We start from the raw sequence: 20,530 nt of genomic DNA, 5'->3' as shown, positions 1-20,530 counted from the left end.
AGGTCAATATGTTTTATTCCTTGTGTTCAAAGCCAAATCTGGACCCTGTGGCAAACAGTTGGAATAATCCAGAGTAATTTTGCGTTTGTAATGCATTTTAATTTTAACACCAAAAACGTATAATGAAAAGTTAAACACACAACCACTCTGAATTTATTTGGTTTGAACTCACCCCTTTGAAAATAAAATATGAACGTTCTTTACTGGTAATTTTAATTTTAAAAAATCAAGATTAAAACTTTAAATAGAAAAAAATCTGTCAAATTTGATATATTTAAAAAACATAAGTTGTAAACTATTAAATTAGGAGAAAAACTGTGAGAAATAAAAATTTAAGGTAAAAAAATGTTAAAATTAACTGATCAAAAATTCAGATTCAAGCAGTTATGTTTAAAATTGTCAAAAATTCAGATTTAAAAAACTAAATTTAAAAAAAATATATAAATAATTAATATAAATAATATAAAATTTGTGAACTGAAATTGAGTGACATGAATCTTTTTGTTTATTTCAAATTCTGAAGCTTGAATTTTTGGATCTGAATTTGTGAATCAGGAAATTTCATATTTTAATTTCACGGTGGCAAAATCAGAGCAAATAAATACAGTTACAAGTTTTTTTAACGTGAAATATTTCAGGGCTATGAATTCAGTTGAATTCAGTATTCAGAGGCGGTTAAAATTAAAATATTCGTGTCTCTTATTGGCTTCCATATATTTCTTTACTAATTTAACATGGAACAAGTTTTATTTTGGATGCACAGTCAGAAGGCGTTTTTCCTGCAGTGAATGATGAAGAGGTTTGTTCTCTGCTGTCTTCGGCCTGTTGTTGTTGCTAAAGTGGTTTCGTGCTTTGTTTACATTATTTCGTTTTGGCTCAATTGTGACGCAGAATGATCTCGTCTGTCAGCACTGACAGGAGTTTTACACGGAGAAGAAATAAATGCTGAACGAAGGACTGGTGCAGTTTATTTGATCTTGTGCAATCACTGCAGAGAAGCACATATTTTACATCAGTCTGTTAAAGTGGAGATTATAGAAAAAGAAATAAGGATGTAAATCAGTCAGTGCTTTGGATGTTTTTTTGATTTATATACAGATCATGCCAAAGTATTATAATAAAGTTATATCGAGCTAAAAATAGAGCTCTGCACATACTGAAACATCAAAAAAAGGTCAACAATAATGAATCTGCAGGGAGTGAAGGACGCTCTGCTGCACATCCTCTCTCAGGTTCAATTGGTCAATAAGAAAGCTGCATTAACTCTTTCTGCAAAAGCATTTGAACCTCTGAATCTTAAGAAAACTGACTTGATTTCAAAAATACAGGAAAAACATACAGAAGTAAACAAGAAATGTCCCGCAAACTTGGTGACCAGGAAATGATTTGAGAATTAGCTGGGGGGCGGGGCTCATGGACGGAGCTGCAGAGAGAATTAATAAAAAAGGACTTAATTACTCAGAAAGGAGAGCTGAGAGCCAACGTCGCATCACTGAGACACATGAAGGAGCTGAAAGGAGAGATTGAACATCCAAACAAGACGCGGTCCACTCTGCAGAGGTCAGCCGGAGGCCTCACTGAGGGAAATGAAGCACGAGTAATCGACTCTTGAGCAACAAGTGTGAGTGAGAGGAAAGCAGAGGGAGAGCAGGAGGGAGAGCGCATCTGCGGGCGGACTGCTCCTTTAATCATTGACCAAAAACTGAAATCTTACCCCTCTACTGTCAGCACAGCAGGCACACTAACAGATACATTTGTGAAATAAAATAAGATAAAAAAAACAAAAATAAAAAATAAAAGAATGAAATAAAATAAAATAAAATTGTGTTCTTCACTCCACATATATTAACTTTTTGTTGGGTTGACTCATTCAGTTAGAGGAATTCTAGCATAAACTAATATAAATGAGGCATTCGTGGATTTTTTTTTTTCAAAAATTGTGTTGCCAAAGTTGCTTTTTATTCATTAAAAAATACAGTCTGTAGAATATGTACAAAATGTATTATGTATTTATCAGGAAAAAAACATTTTTTTAGTGCCTTTTATTGCAAAAATGAATGTCATAAAATAGTTATATAATAGTAAAAGTAAGTCGGTAAAACCAATAAATAAAACTAAATGAATACAAATATTAATAATTGTAAATCTGTCTAAAATGTGTGGTAAAAAACTTAAAGCGTAAATCAAGTTTGCTGCATTAAATAAAACCGATCCATCGCTTTAAGTAAAGAGTAAATGGCTTTATGGCTTCAAATAGATGCCAAATGTAAGATAAAACATAAATAATTCAGTCTGATAAGGACACTGATAATTAAAATTACCTAAAAATCACACTATCTTTTTTATTGTCAACACATTGTTAGGTAATTTCCTTATTTATTCTTTGTTATTTTTTTTTTACCTTATTATTATTATTATTATTATTATTATTATTATTATTATTATTATTATTATTATTATTATTATTATTATATTATTTCAGTAATTTTCTTATAGGTTTTTTGTGGGGTTTTTTTTTAACTGATCATCTTCTGCTAATGTTTTGTTGCTCAGGTTTTAAAGGGTTTAAAAAAAATATTTGGTCATATTTTGGATTCGGAGAGTTTGACAGAGTGAGACTCTGTCAGACCTGTGAGCTCCTCTGTAGTAAACATTTTGTTTGTCCTGTTTTCACCCTTATAGTAGCTTTCAGCAGTAAGGACATTTAAATTGTGTGTCACAGTCTGTCCCTCCGTCCCTCAGACTCCAGACCACCAGATGTCACCTGAGCGCTCCACCCATGGACACACCTGTTCCCCATCAGCTCACTGGAAACCTGCCTCACCTGCATCTCATTCCCTCATCAGCCTCTCAGGACAAATACAGGGACACGTCCCCTCACTCCACTTTGTCTGCTTGTTCTGTGTGTGTCTCTACCTGTCGTCCTCCAGGTGACTGCATCATCTAACAAGGAGCTGCTTTAAGACATAAAACGTCCTCCACCACTGAAATGTTCACTTTAACAGAACTAGCTGTACTCTGCTGCCCCCCTCCTGTGGCTGAACCTCTTTAACCCTTCGAAAGTTGAGCAAACTGGTTTGATTTCTCTCAAAATTATGGAAAAAAGGAAACAAGCAACAGAAAGAGATGTGGCCAAAAAATAAATCAAAATAAGCACACAAATAAAGTAAAAAAAAAAAAAAAAAGAATAAGAAAATGACCTGAAAATTAAAAACAATATATACTCTGTGTATTTATTTGACATATTTTTATATATTTCTTTGAAACTTAATTTTAAATCTAAAAGTATTATAAATATAGTTTTCTGATTCTAATTGTTATAATTTTCTTGTTACTTTATATGCATTTATTTAAAAAGATTTTAAATATTTTTTAAAACCTAATTTTAAATATAAAACTATTATATTTATAAATACAGTTTTCTGGACATTTTTCCCTTTTTTGGGATAATCCTTCACTCTTTGTTAAAACTAGTTTTAGGTCATTTTCATGTCACTTTTTACTTTATTTTTATTTATTTCGACATTTTTCAAAGAAATCAAACCATTCTGCTGCTGTAAGATTTAACCCTTTTCACCAGCAGATGTCTCCGGACACCACTAACAGAGAGCTCTCACATGTTTCATCAATTTTTTTATTTTATCTCCCATAAAATAAAACATCATCCAGTAAAAAGAGAAGTGCAGAATTCTGAAATAAAGAAGTGCAATATTTATTTTATTTATTTAAAAAAAAAACAATTATATGAAACCGTGAGAGAGAGCTGTCATACGTTTGCGTGCATGTGTGCGTGCGTGTGCGTGCACGTGAGAGTGAGACAGAGAGTTTGTCAGCAGTCAGCTCGCTGCGAGGCGCTCGTGAAGGCTTTTTAACTTTTTTATTTTGCTTTTTCATTTGCAGAGAAAGTGTGTGAGCTCAGGCTGATGAGGTTTGACTTCAGACACTGAAGAGCTGAAACTTTGGCGGTGATTCCTCTCGATGATTTGCGGTGTTTTCCGCCGTTTGGAGCAGGTGAAGAAGAGCAGAGAGCAGCGAGCAGCTGGGACAGAAGTGTGCTGACCCTCAGGTACCGAGCTCCCACACTCACCTCCCTGCTGTGCACCCTTTATTTTAACATCAGTACGTGTTTAGATATGGTTTTATGTAGGCTGTATTAAGAGATTTAATCACATTAACAAACATTTCATGTCAAAATATTCATCTTGATGCGTAGAAACTGCAAACTACAAGCTGCCTTTCGTGCGTAAAACAGCACTAAGTGTTATTTTTGTCTGTTTTAAAGAAGCAGAGAAGGTGTCCGATAATGGGCTCTTTTTCTATTCAAACCGGTGTGATTTCTGTCAAAAACATGTGGAGAGGACAAAGAGCAAATAATCAAGACAGGGACAAAATATGAGCAAAAAATTGTTTAAAAAAAAGCAATGTCTCAAAAATAAAATAATATATGTATTTATTTTTGCATAATTTGTTCGATTTTTTTTCTGTGGTATATTTTTCAATATAACGTGTTTTCTAACTATAAACATAGTTTTCTTGACATTTCTCCCATTTTTATGATAACTTTCGAATAATTCTCCCCTTTTGTGAACTCAACTTAACAAAACATGGCCCAAAAATGAGCACATATATATGTATATATAAAAAAATTACAAGAAAATAATAAGAAAAACATAACAAAAAAGTTAAAATAAATAAATAAGTTATATATGTGAATTTATTTTATATATATTATTATATTTTATCTGTGATATTATTTTAAATACAATTTTTTTAATCCTCATTTATCCTCAAACATTTTTTTTGGTCAATTTTGTTGTCACCTTTTACAATTTTTTATTTGCAATTTGGGGGATATTTCTTGCCATGTTGGTCATTGCTTCCTGTATGAAATATGCAAATGTATGTGTGGTTTGCAGAGACGAAAACATGCTCACATGTCTGCTGGTTTCATGATGTGTTAAAGTAACAGGACACGTCATTATATTCCACCTCGGTTTAATGTCTGTCTCAGTGTTTCATGTTACTAAACACATTTTCAATAAATCACAAATATTACGATACAGTAAACCTCACAGCCCGGGGAGTCCGGGGTCCCCTCAACGTGCTTCTGTTTTCTGTGTGATTGGATCGACGGTTTTACAGTCTGACACACCGAAGCTGTTGTTGAGAAAACAATCGTCACACCTCAGGGTCCATTCAGGAATCTGCTGACGAGCTTTTCATCACATCATCGTACGATCTTTATCAGTGGGGGGAGTTTGTCCCAAAGCTTTGACCGCCTGTATTTTAAAAACCGTGATTATCAGGTAAACTCCTGCCGATAAAGACCGTGTGACGTCACTTTTAGTGGAGCTGCAGTTACGCTGCATTAGGTCATTTAACTGGACGGCTGTCCTCGTCCCAGTATAGGTGGAGATCTGCCCTCTTTCAGCTAAATGCAAAAACATCTTTATTATTTATACAGTCTTTGATATACACCCAATCACAGACACAACTGTTTATTTACAGTAATTTCAGGGTAGAAAAGTGCAGCGTCATGTTTATATAATACTGAGCAAACTCTGTTTTTACGGATTAGTTCTAAGCCTCCTAAAAAATAATATCAGTTTACACTATATTTAGAATATTTTCAGTGCTTTACCTCACTGTCAGACAGCTCGTACCAACGCAGGTTTGAATTATATTATATATTAAAAACACCAGACTCCACTGAGGACAACATTCATATGCAGAAAAAAAGTTTTAAAAAATATTTAAATTAGAATAAAATATAACCAATAAAATAGTTAATAAAATAGAAAAAAAAACTTTACAAAAGTAGCAATATATTCTACATATTGTATCCATTTTTATCATTTGGGATTTGATTGGGATTTTCCCAGCAGGACATCACTTAGCGTCCATGTCGGTGCTGTGGGGTGTTATTATATTTATTTATCAGAGGAGGGGCACAGCTGGGGGTGTTATTTTTTAATCAAAAATAAATATAAAATACAACCTTTTCAAGTTGTATTTTCCTCAACAAAGCCAAAATTAAAAACACAAGTTCCTCCTCAGTGCTTTTTTTATTTTTTTAAAATGCGATAACCTTTTTGGAGCACCCACCCCCCTTCATAAATAACAAACAAACACTAATGGTGGCCGGTGCAGCAGCTGGGTGCATGTGCAGAACGCCGAGTCCGACATGACGAAATAGCTCGACTTCCAATCGAATTATCTGGGTGTGTTTGTCCGATTTTGAGAAATTCAGTGTAGTCCGATTTCAGTCAGACAAACATGATAACATTTATTTTAAAAGCCCAGATTTAGTCTAAATTACACAATAATTCGACATCATGCAAATGTACTGAGTGAGAGCTCCAGAGGAGCCACTAAAAGGACCACGCGGTGAGATTATGATGTTCCATTATAGCGACCGATATCTCCAAAACTCTGCAACTCGCACCAAAACTATCTGGCTTGATAAACAGAAATACAGCTGAGAGGGAAAATGTGTATTTTTGTTTTTGGGGCAAACTGTCCCTTTAACACAGGGTCAGTTTGACTGGCCTGAAATCTAGAAAATAAAACTGCAGGAGCTTCAGCGCTGAGCGTGTGATTAGAGGTCGCACCCTCAAATGAAAACAAACCTAATAGTAGTTTAGTTTGCGCTGCAGGTCTGACAGCGCTCACAGAGCTGCTGGAAATGACCAAAACCTGAGTCACCAACCAAATACGGATCCATGCAGAAACAGAAACGTTTAAATCACTTTCTTCCAGAAAGATCTTTGTTGTGAAGTTAGATAAACTAAACGTCCGTCACCACACTTATAATGATCTGTTTCAGAGACTGTCCTCAGTTCAGTGTCATTCAGTCAGAGAGGGACAAAAACAACGAGCCGGACATAAAGAAGACAAAAGTGTGGAGACGTTTATTCACAAACACACACATTATGTTGTTTATTAGAAGCCTGCACTTTCAAAAAATAAAATGACAGTGTTTTATTCTCATTAAATTATCATTTAATATTCTTGGTGTGCTTGTTGCCCTGGTAAAATGTTTTCAGTGTAACCATGTTTCAATTTTTATATGCATTTTTATATTTTTTACACATCCATCTGTTTTAAATTCAAAGGTTTTTTTTATTGGCCTTTTATCTGCTCTATGTGAGATCGTCTTATATATTTACATATAATCTGTCTATATATATGATTATTTCCTTTATTTAAATAGAAAATATATTTAAAAAATAATGTGATATTACAATAAAGATAATATTAAAATATTTAAAATATTCAAAATTGTATTAATTTTAATTTTCTACTGCACAATTAACTCATTTAGTTTTTTTTATTTTAACTTGCACTTCCATAATCTGTTATGTTTTCAAATTTCTGTAAATTTTTTAATCGTTTAAATGGAAAGTGCTTTGTTATAAAGCTTGAAAAATGTTATATAACTAAAGTTATTATTATTAAAAAAATCCTTAAATCAAGCAAAACATTACTTTTAAAGCACATTTCATTGCAGGTGTGAGGTTTAAGTTTCAGGCACAAAATAAATCGAGCAAAAGTCCATAAAGTGAATCAAATGCATTAAACTAGCAATAAAACCTCATAAAATTAATTAAGATGAAGAATAAACCAATAAAAGGTGTAAGCACATGTGAGTCAGTACTGATACATTTTTGTTCAAATTAAATAAATAATAATACTAAAAATAGGCCATTAAAAAAGGACAATACTTATAAACTAACAATAACAATAATGATAGAATAAAAGAACTAAAAAAAGAATAAAAGTAAAACTGACAAAATAAGATTAAATAATAGATAAACAAGTAAACCAGTAAAAGAAAAAGCACACCTGGGTTAAAACCAAAAAAACAAGATAAATAAAATAATATAGAATTAAATTAAATTAAATCACATCAAATTAAATTAAATTAAATTAAATTAAATCAAATCAAATCAAATCAAATCAAATCAAATCAAATCAAATTATTAAATTGTCAAACCACACTTCTGGAATACGTGGCCACAAAGAAATGTCTTCAACTTCACGTAAAAAGATGATACTGTCAGAAAAAGTTTTGGTTTTGATTCGATTGAAACACAGCACTTCATGCACTTTTGCCTCATTGATTCGGGCGTCTCGATGTACAGAAACAATATTTGTCCCCAGATCTCATTAATGATTAACATCAGAGTTGGAAAAAGTCCACAGTTTGACATTCCTGTGATATTTTGGAGGCTGCTGGCGTCGAGGATGCCGCTCTCTGAATCGTTCCAGCTCTGAGTAACAGTCAAGTCACTTTCTACAATTTTCATGTAAACATGGCGACAAAGGTTTGATCCCATGTGTGACGGCGTGTATTCTGACTCATGTTTGCTCAGTTGGGTGTAGACGACAGTATCCTAATCCAGCATCAGTGACGTATTTCAGTCTTTGTAAAGATCTGTCCACGTCCGCCGTCTCTCAGACTCTCCCTGTGTGTCCGTCTGAACAGGTGATCCTCGTCCTAATGGCCGCCAACGCCACCCCTCAGGGCTGCGGCCCCAACGTGGACTCCCTCTACTACAACCTGTGTGACCTGAACGCCGTGTGGGGCATCGTGCTGGAGGCCTTCGCGGCGGCCGGCATCATCTTCTCATTTGTGCTTTTCATCTCGCTGCTGGCCAGCCTTCCCTTCACGGGGGACAAAAACCGCAAGAGCTCGGTGGCTCTCAGCGCCTGGTTCCTGGTCTTCACCGCCGGCCTCTTCTGCCTCACCTTCGCCTTCATCGTGGGGAAGGACTTCTCCACCTGCGCCTCGCGGAGGTTCCTCTTCGGGGTGCTGTTCGGCGGCTGCTTCGCCTGCCTCCTGATGCAGAGCGTGAGGCTGAACATCCTCGCCAGGCGGAACAGCGCGCCCCGTGTGTGGCCGTTATGTCTGGGGGCGTTGGCGTTGTGGCTGGTGGAAGTCGTCATCAACACCGAGTGGCTCATCATCACCGTGGTGCGCCACCCACTGGGGCCGCTCAACGCCACAGCCGCAGCTAGCAGAGCCACGGCCACGCCTTGCAACATCGCCAACGAGGACTTCGTCATGGCGCTGATCTACGTGATGACGCTGATCCTGGCCGTGGTGGTGGCGAGTCTCGCCATCATGGCGGGAAAACACAGTCAGTGGAAGAAGGAGGGCGCCTTCATCTTCGTCACCAGCCTGGTGTCCGTGGGGATCTGGGTGGCGTGGATCGTCATGTACGTCTACGGGAATGAGCGGACAGGGGGGCCCACGTGGGACGACCCCACCTTGGCCATCGCCCTGGTAGCGAACGCGTGGGCGTTCCTCATCCTCTACACCATCCCCGACATCTGCAGTCTGGCCAGCGACGATGACAGCCAGCAGAGCTTCGGCGAAGACCTGTACCCGAGCCGTGGAGTCGGCTACGAGACGATCCTGAAGGAGCAGAGCTCCCAAAACATGTTCATGGAAAACAAGGCGTTCTCCATGGACGAGCCCAACCAAGGTACGTGACCCGCCGCCGCGTCAAAGCTGCTCTGACGTTTATTTCACCTTTGATGTAAAACTCTCGACTCCTGTAGAACTGAACAGTTTGTTGTCCATCTTTTAGTCGGGCCGCTCTCATGCACTGTTCATACGGACAGCTAAAACTCACGACACTCGGGTCACGTTACGGATATGCTGAGAAGAGTAGGGAAGGAAATGGTATAAATAGTTCGTCTGAGGAGGCGGGATGAGGTGGTCAAACAAACACGGGACTTTCCTCCATCAGAACAGTGAAGATGTATCATGAGAAAACAAGTGAACTTTGAGATGCTTTTAGAAACATCGACATGTTTCTTTTCCTAAATCTAACCTTCGAAACTTTACTTTCAGAAACCAAACTTACGTAGCTTTACTTTCCAAAACCTAACCAACATAATCATCCTAAACACAACCGAAAATAGCGTACTTAACTTTACTTTCTTAAAACGAATACACGTAGCTTTACTTTCCAAAACCAAACTCAGACGTACAATGACAATGCCATTCGTTATCGAGAGTTATTGAAATCACACTAATCGTTCTACGAGGATATGAGGTTCTAGTCCAAACCAGAAGCACATGCCGCTTTTTTGTTGACTTTGATGAATCATGTACACTAATTACAAAACTCTGCCAACTTGGATCACAGGCGTAGATTTGAGAGGGGACTCAAGAGACATGTTTCGCTCAACATGCATTTGTCCTCCTCAATAAAAACATGAAAGTAGTAGAGGACACGTTGAATTGACGAAGGAAAGGCACAAATTATGGTGAAAAATGTCTCAGAATGATGGAAATTAAGTTTTTGACGTTCCCACTTTCCTTGGTTTGGAAGAGGATTCGAGCCAGGCAAAAGAAATATTTTAGAGAAGAGGAAGATTTTTTTTTCATCATTCATGTTGAGAATAAAGTTGAAATGTCAAGAATAATGCTGAAATACAACATCGAGAAAAAAGCTGAAATTTCGAGAATAAAATTGAGATAATAAAGTCAACCTTGTGAGACTTACAAACAACGCATGTGACACAAAGTTGGAAAGATGTTGACAGATTTGAACTTTGGTGATGAATAACTCTCGAGCAAAATGTTTTCCAAACATAACTCAAAATTTTATTTCAACTTTATTCTCGAAATGTCGACTTTTTTTCTAAACATTTCAACTTTTTTCTCGACATAGTATTTCAACATAACTCTCGACATTTCGACTTTATTCTCAACAAGCATGATGAAAAAAAACGTTCTCCTCTCAAAAATATAGAAGATGTACGTTTGTGTTCCCCCCAGTGTCGAAACAATATCTTCCCCGTTGACTCAGGAACGTACACACACTCGTACATGACAGTAATTTCACTGCAGTCTGACACAATAAACCCAAATACATGACAACAACTATACCATCAACTTTACTTCTCCGAGTTTTATGCAAAACTCCACACGTCTGTCTGGCAGGAGGCCGAGTTCCCTGTAAAACAAATATTTGCCTGGTTGACGTATTTAAAAAGTTCCACTTTGTTTGGGAGCAAATAACTTTGAGCCTAAAAGTACATTCACTTTGCAACTGACACATTATTCACTTTGCATGTGACACGTTAGTGACACAGTAACTACATATCGCTCACAGTTAAACTGTAGGTTCCTTAAAATGTCTACCAGGGCCTGCATCGCGTTTGAAATGTTGAGCTGTTTATTCTCTTCTTGCACTGGCTGTTTGCATTATAGACGTATGATAGAATATATGCAGTGACCTTGTGCAGATGAGTTAAAGTTTCACAGAAACACCAGAACAGACAGATTACTCTGCAGAATGTCCTTAAAGGTTGTTTTGCATCTACGTGATGAGCCCGCTGAATCTGATACGCTGCTGTCGTCGTCCTGAGCTGAAAGGATCTGATGCTGCAGTAAAAAATCCACAAAGATCAGGACATGAAGTCCTGCAGTCTGGCGGAGGAGTCGATGGATCATCGTGGATGATGACGGGGATGTGTGGCTGCTGATGCTGCCTTTATGTGCTCCTCGGAAATATAATTTTTAAGAGTTACAAGCACATGAACGGCCCTCCAAAGTCGTAATTACGAGTGGGAAATTTCGATGACACCCGAGTTGCCAAGTTGTGAAGTTTGCGTGACGTTTCAGGGCAGCAGAATCGGCGGAAAGCGTGGAAACAGTGACACAGTTGAGGGTGAAAAAAATATATATTCTGTTATTTTGTTCCTAGTACCAGTAATTTACTTTTTTAGTTACTTCTTAAAACCCATTTTTATAGTTTATGTGTCTATTTTAAGTCATATATTTTAGTTTGTCATTTAATTTTCTTTTTTGGGTCCTTTTCTGTTAAGTTGCTTGTTGCCTTCTGTCCATGTTTTTGGAATCAATCAAGCCGATTTGCTCAGCTTTTAAAGGGTTAAAGGTGCAATACAATCAAAGCTTAGATTTTCAACATCAGCAAGTTTATGATTTTTTTTCTTTTTTATAAAGTCAAGTGAAAGTTTTAATAAAAAAATGAATAAATAAAAATAGCTCCCTGAGGCTTTGCAGAGTAAAAGTTCCTCCCATGATGAACTTTTTAATTAATTTCTTTTATCGGCGATCATTTAAATAAAATGCAGATACAGATCATCAGGAAAATGACAAATATCGGCCCCAATAATCGGGCCGATATTTGGCAGGCCGATAATCTGTCGACCCCAACGTGAAAAACAGTCGTCAGTGCAGGACGGGAACAGTCGACCAGCCGTTTTTTCCCCAAAAATGTGGGGAGGTATGTGGTAACGTGTATCAAATCTCTCACTGAGAGTGTGCCATATACATATACGCCCGCCCACACACACACACACACACACACACACACACACACACACACACACACACACACTCCCGCTCTGATTCCCACCACAAACATCACGCCCTGTGCTTTCATTGTCTCCACGGCAACTGAGGCGTGGCAGCAGTTTCATCCAAAAGTGTGACAAAGTCATCTGTCAGCTGCATCTCTGCAGGGCGTCTCCTCGTGTCCCTGAAATCACAGATAGAGGACAGATAGAGGACAGATAGAGTCGAGCCTCGCAGCCTCGTCCCCTCAGTGCCGTTTATCTGATGAGACTCCAGCACAAAGATTCAGGAGACGCTTGTTTGGGTGAAACAGCACTTAAGAGGCCTGAAGATATCACACAGAGGGCTCGACCGGTGATAAATTAAAGCCATTTGTCGTCTCTGTCTGTCCATTACAGCGTCCAAGCCCGTGTCTCCATACAACCTGAAAATTAATGTTAAAAATGAGAGCAAGAGAGAAAAAAAAATATTAGAAAATTATTTCCCCACAAAGAGAAAAAAAGTATAATATATTAAAGATATGTTACAGAATATATATATATACACACTGAAACAGTTGCAAGAAATTGGTAAAAAGTGACTGTGATTGAAAAGTAACAAATGTTTGAAAATTACCCCAAAAATGGAAAAATGTCTAGAAATTATGTTTATGATTACTTCAATTACATATTCAAAATAAATTACTGAATCTATATTTTTTTATTTTCAGCATGATTTTCAGGTCATATTCTTGTATGTTTTTGTTTTTTTACTTTCCTTATTTGTGCTAATTTTTAGGTGATTTTCTTTTTACAAATTTTCTGAATTTTCTTTTGTTGTTGTTCATCACCTTCTCTCCGTGTTTTTGGAAACAGTCGTGCCGTTTTGCTTGTTTGGTGATAAATTAAAGCCATTCGTTGTCTCTGTCTGTCCACCACAGCGTCCAAGCCCGTGTCTCCATACAGCGGCTACACGGGTCAGCTGCGAGGTTCGGTCTACCAGCCCACTGAGCTGGCTCTCATCAGCAAAGCAGTGGGAAATGTGAGTAATAAACTGGTGTGGTTTGTTTACACACACACACACACACACACACACACATTTGAATATGTTTGTTGTCGTTTGCAAATTATTATTGAAATAAGGACCTTTGGCAGTTAGGTTTAATGATTTACATGGAACATTTAAACAAATGAGACACACTGAACGTGTGTGAGCACAGTTTCTGCCAGTTTAACCCTTTGAAACCTGATTTATTGTGCTGAGTTCAGCTGCTTTTCAGAATCATTTAAACCTGTGAAACTGGAGCAAATGTGTGTGAATTAAAAAAAGACAATGAGCAACTAGGCAAGAGATGCCCACAAAACTCCAAGTAATAAAGAAAAGGTGACAAGAAAATTAACTAAAAATTTACAATAAACAGAGAGAGAGAGAAAGAATTGTTAGAATTATTTTTAATTGCAAAATTGCCAGAAAACTATTATTATTATTGGATATTTTTTCTAATGGAGATTTTTATAGAAAACTGAAAAAAAGAAAGAAAACAGGTAAGGAAGGCATGTTTTCTTTTCTTAGTTGTTTTTGTTTTGGTAATTTTAATAGAAAACTTGGCATGACTGTTTTCTTGACAGCATTTATTACAGCCAGAAACTGTAAAAACAGAAATTATCATTGAATTTTCGCATTTCTGATGGTCTTTGAACATTTTCTGGGACACTAAAATTATGTTTGAACAGAGCTTGAATTAGATCTGTTTAAATAAAAAAAAACAGGCAAGAAAGAAAAATATTTTGGGTCCTTAACCACAATAATGTGTGTGAACCCTGTAAATTAGCCTCTAAATCATCAGAGGGCTTAAAGACGCAGTCTAAAGGGTGACGGTGACTCTGTGTGGAGGAGGAGCTCACTGATATCTCCTCCCTCATGTTTTGGATGTTTTTGTCACGGATCGTCTCACGCAGCAGCCTCCGGACGTGTCCTATGACATCGTCATTCCCAGAGCGTCCGCCCACTCTGCAGCCAACAGCGGGACCAGCACCCCCTCCACGCACACCGAGACCGCCGGCGCCACACACGCACAGACTAACGGAAATAGCGTAGGTCGTGGCCCCGAGCCCCCGACGCCTCCTCACTCTGCAGCTCCTCCTTATCGCCCTGCTCCCCCCCAGATGCTTCTCTGCTCCGCCGCCTCTGTGCATGTCGACCTCTCCGCTCCGCTGTAGCCATAGCAACTTCTTCTGCAGGTTGACTATGAATCACCTCTTTGTCTGGAGTTTCTTTTTCTTACCTGGAGGAGCTCTGTCTCTCTCTCAAGGCCTCCTGTCTGTGAGCTCGTCTGGACTCTGTGATCCGTCTGTTTTCTCACTGCCATGAAAAGTGTTGGTGAAAAAGGGTCGTGTTCGGTTTGATTTGTCTCTTTCTGGTCTTATTGTGGTGTTTCCCATATTTCCTTTTACTCATCATTTATCTTCTAAAAGTCTGATAGCCTGATGTCTGAAGTCTAATTGCCAAATATGTTATTTCCATATGCAATACTTGACTCAAAACCTGTGTTTTGAATAAAAAAACACTCCCCTCTTGGTTTTTTTCGGTGGCTCTGGAAGAGTTTGTCGTCATCTCATTTGCAGCATCAGTTTGGACTCACAGCAGTTACAGTGGATTCTAATGGGACTCCAGTTCATACAGAAACTAGACATAATTTGGTAGATAACTTAGCTTTTTATCTTTATAACATCCCAGTAACCATGGCGATGGAAGTTCAAAACATTAGCAGCTTTATTTCTATTGCAGCCACCAAACTACCTGTCATTATTTCCAATCCAAGGCCACGTAGGCGTGTTATGGAGCCGTGATGGAAAGGCAAGCCCCTTATTCGTGGGAGCGGCCACGTATGAGGGATTTCTGGGAGATGTAGTCCACGATTTCACAGAGGAATCGCGGATTCAAAACTTTCTCAGCGTTATGTGATGCAATAACAGCTCTTGTAGCTCCTGCTGCATCATGGGAGCCAGTTCCTACTGACAAGCACATAGAGATAGCATCACGTGACCTCACAGCATCATGTGACCTCACAGCATCATGTGACCTAGAAAAGACGAAAAAAAGTATGTATATCGCAGAGGTAGATACTATGCAAACTACTTTTTCTCCAGAAATATGATAATGCAGGGTAAATTTGGTGTACTCTGTAGAAAACAGGCAGTGATGTCAAACACGTCCTCTGAATCCTCCGGTGACTGTTGTGAATTTCTGCTGCTGTCCTCCATGAAGGAGAAAACTGCAAACTTTGTCAGAGTGGCCTGTCAGTCTTTCAGAGAGTTTTTGGTTCTGTAAAAAGGTTTTTAGTGGAGTTCTCCTTAAAAATCTCATCGTTTTTCTGTTTGTTCACCACCTCCACCGCCTCTCGTCTCTGCAGGGGAACGGTCTTCATAGGACGTCTCAGTGGTGAACTCGCGGCGGCCTCGACACCTCGTCACGGTAACTCTTCATCTGCGCTCTGACTGTGTATTTGCTGTTCTCCACGGTTCCCCTGAGCTGGTTCTGAGAGGAACCCTCGACCCAGACGTGCGGAGGTGAACGCCGGGTCACGCCTAAAACCTCCTATTGACTGGTTTCCCATGATGCCGCTGGGTATCAGACAGTAAAGAGCTTCATTTGGAAGTGAAAGCGAGGGGATGAAGCCACGGCTTTGCTGCGGAACAAAGACTTTTTTGCAGCGGTCGCCTTTCAGAGAGAGAACTGTGAGCGCTCTGCTGGAGAGAGACGAAGCTGACGGAGCGAAAACATGGCTGAAGAGAATAATCGGGCTAAATTTTTGGGAGAGTCTTTGGCTCATGATGATTTTCACATATACAGACACGTTTATAAAAGTGCTTTCTTCCCCCTGAACACCAAACAAACCACAGCAACACCAAAGAAACGCTCTTTAATCCGTTACAGAAACTCAGAATTCACTCATATTTAATAAGTTACGAGCACAGTCAAGTTCATTATAGGAGTCTGTATCTATTTCTGTGCCTGGATTGTGAATATTGTTAATAACTGCAAAGTTCACACGTAAAATTGAGCCGCTGGTGTCAAGTCATGTAAATATGTCTTTAATGTGTCAATGGATCTACGCTGCATGTATATTTAATACTATTTATGGCACCTCTGTGTGCTATTTAATTATTTAATCTCATTTCTGTAAAATCGGACAAGTTGGTTTTACTTTGCCTTGAAAATTGTAAGTTGATACAGCTATTAATCTTAATTAATGTTTACTTTTAAGTGTACTTAAGATTGAGTTGTATTTACTTAATTTTGTGAAGTGGTTTCAACTTAAAAGTTACAAATTTACCTTTACTGTCTAAGTTTTAGCAACGTCAGTAAACCACGTTTACTGAGCTGTATATCTGCACTCTGCTGGCTGCATCATATTTGTTTGTTCTTAGACATGTTAACAAAACTGGGATTACTGAAGTTGCTGACACTTAGACAGAACGAGGCAATTTCAATTATCATTTTTAAGTTTAAATATTTCATTTTCTAATTACGTTCTATGTGAGTCGTGTAGAAAACCTCTTTAATAACACCAAACCATACCCCCCCCTTACTACGCACATCGGTATGTTCCCACGTTAACCTACAAAACTCATCGTCTCTGCGCCCTACGCAGCGGCCTAGACCAACTGTCACCATCCACACTGAAACTTCAACCCCCACATCAACCATGTGTATTACAACCGTTCAGCACCACGGTTCCCCCTGAGCTGGTTCTGAGAGGAACCCGTCGACCAACTGCGGAGGTGAAACGCCGGGTCACGCCTATAAACCTCCTATTGACTGGTTTTCCCATGATGCCGCTGGGTTTCAGACAGTAAAGACTTCATTTGGAAGTGAAAGCGAGGGGATGAAGCCACGGCATTGCTGCGGAAAAAAGAACTTTTTTGAAAAAAAAGCGGTCGCCCTTTCAGAGAGAACTGAGAGTGCGCTATGCTGGAGAGAGACGGAGCTGACGGAGCGAAAAACATGGCTGAAGAGAATAATCGGGCTAAATTTTTGGTGAAGTGTCTTTGGCTCACGATGATTTTCACATATACAGACACGTTTATAAAAGTGCTTTCTTCCCCCTGAACAACAAACAAACCACAGCAAACACCAAAGAAACGCTCTTTAATCCGTTACAGAAACTCAGAATTCACTCTTATTTAATAAGTTACGAGCACAGTCAAGTTCATTATAGGAGTCTGTATCTATTTCTGTGCCTGGATTGTGAATATTGTTAATAACTGCAAAGTTCACACGTAAATTGAGCCGCTGGTGTCAAGTCATGTAAATATGTCTTTAATGTGTCAATGGATCTACGCTGCATGTATATTTAATACTATTTATGGGCACCTCTGTGTGCTATTTAATTATTTAATCTCATTTCTGTAAAATCGGACAAGTTGGTTTTTACTTTGCCTTGGAAAATTGTAAGTTGATACAGCTATTAATCTTAATTAATGTTTACTTTTAAGTGTACTTAAAATTGAGTTGTATTTACTTAATTTTGTTGAAGTGGTTTCAACTTAAAAGTTACAAATTTACCTTTACTGTCTAAGTTTTAGCAACGTCAGTAAACCACGTTTACTGAGCTGTATATCTGCACTCTGCTGGCTGCATCATATTTGTTTGTTCTTAGACATGTTAACAAAACTGGGATTACTGAAGTTGCTGACACTTAGACAGAACGAGGCAATTTCAATTATCATTTTTAAGTTTAAATATTTCATTTTCTAATTATTTTTATTTTTTTTTTATTTTTTTTATTTAATTTATTATTTTATTTTATTCATTATTATTTTATTCTATTTATTATTTTATCATAAATCATTTATTATTGTTTGTTATTATATTATTATTTTATTTTTATTTTATTATAACAATTTTATCAACTTCAGAAAATTAAGTAAACACGGCAAAATTTTGAGTAAACAGTTTGATATAAAGTAAACAGAAATTGACATTAATAGTTGTATTAACCTTACTTTTTCAAAGCAATCAATCGCCAAATTATTTAAAGTATGATGAATTTGTCCGATTTTACAGTAAACTAATCAAATAATCATGAGAGTAGAGAGCTGAAATCACACCTGTGATTCGCTGTTTCATTAACTTTTAATGCTCATTGTCATTTTCTTTTATCATCTTTCATAAAACATGATAGTATGTGATCTTTTGTGTCCATACTCTTAAATAAATTGGTATGTACTTCTTCACTTGACTTTACTATGTGGAAATCTGTCTTTTTTTTAAAAATTTGTATTTATTTTATTTTATTTTAACTTTATTTTTCCTGACTTTGAGCGCAAATTTATTATTATTTGCCAAAACATATTTGTCAGAAAAATATGAAATATCATAAAAATGCTTAAGACACTCAAGTGGAGCTTTAAAGAGAAAATATGTTGCATTGCAAGGAAGGATCTCACAACTATTGATTTTTTTTTTTTTTTTTTATGTGTTGGCCTTTTTCTTTGCCATAGCTACTGCCTGATTTTTATTCAGCAAATAAATATTTACTTGTGATATTATGAAATTTACTGTATAGATGAAGCTGAATATTTGAACTGGACCTCAGATGATGTGAATGGAAACTGATTCTGCAGCTCGAGACCTCACAGCTACTCTGCATTTATGAAAAATGCAAAATGATGTTCATGCGTGTCGATGCTCAGTCGGACGTGTGTTTTGTATATCCTGTCAGACAGTTTAACATATGATTTATTTCCACACGCATGATGCCTGTGCAGGACGTGACGCTGCAGTTTGGAAACATGTTGGCTGTGCAGTGTTTAATGAGAAGAATAACAGCAGGCACACACACACACACACACACACACACACACACATTCAATCATTCGTCAACTCGTGCAAACACATTTATTGATCCTTGGACATCAGATGGCCGAATTCATCAAGGTCATCAGAGGAGACGAAGAGAACTGATGGTGGTTTCAGTTATCTGTTTCCTGTGATGCCAAATCTCTTTGCTCGAGAGGAAAACAGCAGCAGCAGGCTGGATTTAACCCTCTGAAGGCAACAAGCAATTAAACAAGACATCACCAAAAAATAGCAAAAAATCAGTAAAAAAGTTACAAGAAAAGAAAAGCAAAAAAAAGATAGAAAAACAAACAAGAAATTAAAGAAGTTTTGTATATTTTATTATATTTTTTTCTGTAACAATAGGAAATATGAAATTATAATTATTAAAATAGTTTTATCTGCATTTTTCCAAATTTGGGGGGATTATTCTCTAATAGTATATATAATCTCTAATATTAAAAAAAAACGGTTTTTGGTTTAAATTAAATTTAAAATAAATTTTCCCCCGGTGTTCACAAAAGAAATCTAATTAATTCATTCACGTTTAAATGCGTGTGAAAGGCGTCTGAATGCAACAGTAGAAATCGGATGTGGTTCTAGGTTTCAAAGCAAAATTTTGTATTATTATCTGTGCATTAAGTGCATTGCAAAATCAGAAAAAAAGATTTAAAACATTAAAATTTAAAGGCAACGTACTTTTATTCATGTTTGAGTTTGGGTCTGAAACATTAAGGGATTTAAAGGGTTAAATAGCTTGTGAAAGGCGTCTGAATGCAGCACAAGAAAACTGATAAAAAGGTTAAATCACTGAACGTCTTCTCAAACACACTTCAGCATCCACACCCAGGGGAAACTTTATTCATCCAAATATTTGTTTAAACGAACCTTCATTCAGGTTCTCATCATCAAACCCGCGCCGCACAGGCGTTTGTTTACGAGGCGGAGTCCACCGTCTCTGCTTTTACTGTCTGATACCAGCTCCACCCGTCCAGCTGTGACTCACCGCCTCTCTGAGTTAACTGTCGGACAACCGGTTCATTCTGGTGTGTAAAGAGAAAAAGATAAAATGCTAAAATGTTAAAATTTTTTTCAATAAAGTCACAACTCTTTAAAAAATGAAAGAGAAATAATTCCACAAAGGATGTAAAATGTAAAATGAAGTTAAAAAAAAATCAATAAAAAATAAAAAAGATTCTGACTGAAATAACAAATTGTACAGACTTTAAAGGAATAGTTCAACTTTTTTAGAAATGGAAATTTGATTTCTTAATGAGGTTAGAAAATCAAAACCACCGCCATGTCTGTGTGTTTCGTACAAAGCTGAAATCAGGAGGTGGTTATCTATAGCTTAGCATAAAGACTGAT

The 20,530-nt window shown here is 37.3% G+C and overlaps 1 protein-coding gene across 5 annotated transcripts; it reads left to right on the top strand.

The window, feature by feature from the left end:
- Window positions 1-3,805: 3,805 nt before the first annotated feature.
- gprc5c (G protein-coupled receptor, class C, group 5, member C) lies at window positions 3,806-16,831 on the top strand. 5 transcript variants are annotated; one of them, XM_042508602.1, is made up of 5 exons: window positions 3,806-4,066; window positions 8,489-9,491; window positions 13,260-13,360; window positions 14,281-14,412; window positions 15,732-16,831. In XM_042508602.1, the coding sequence occupies exons 2-5, from the start codon at window positions 8,504-8,506 to the stop codon at window positions 15,762-15,764; spliced, it is 1,254 nt and encodes a 417-aa protein (XP_042364536.1). In that variant the 5' UTR covers window positions 3,806-4,066; window positions 8,489-8,503; the 3' UTR covers window positions 15,765-16,831. The 5 variants fall into 5 exon arrangements, with proteins under 5 accessions (XP_042364536.1, XP_042364535.1, XP_042364537.1 ...); XM_042508601.1 differs by having other exon boundaries at window positions 14,278-14,412; XM_042508603.1 differs by lacking the exon at window positions 14,281-14,412.
- The last annotated feature ends 3,699 nt before the right edge of the window (window positions 16,832-20,530 follow it).

The sequence above is a fragment of the Plectropomus leopardus genome, chromosome 19, assembly GCF_008729295.1.
Source record: "Plectropomus leopardus isolate mb chromosome 19, YSFRI_Pleo_2.0, whole genome shotgun sequence".
In the NCBI taxonomy this organism is placed as follows: domain Eukaryota; kingdom Metazoa; phylum Chordata; class Actinopteri; order Perciformes; family Serranidae; genus Plectropomus; species Plectropomus leopardus.
The sequence above is the reverse complement of the archived record's forward strand: the minus strand, read 5'-3'. Positions and strand labels throughout refer to the sequence as shown.

Coding starts and splice junctions, on each gene's coding strand:
- gprc5c (XM_042508599.1), top strand. CDS start 8,504: ATGGCCGCCAACGCCACCCCTCAGGGCTGCGGCCCCAACGTGGACTCC. Junction 9,492..13,259: donor CATGGACGAGCCCAACCAAG/GTACGTGACCCG, acceptor TGTCCACCACAG/CGTCCAAGCCCGTGTCTCCA. Junction 13,361..14,277: donor TCAGCAAAGCAGTGGGAAAT/GTGAGTAATAAA, acceptor CGTCTCACGCAG/CAGCCTCCGGACGTGTCCTA.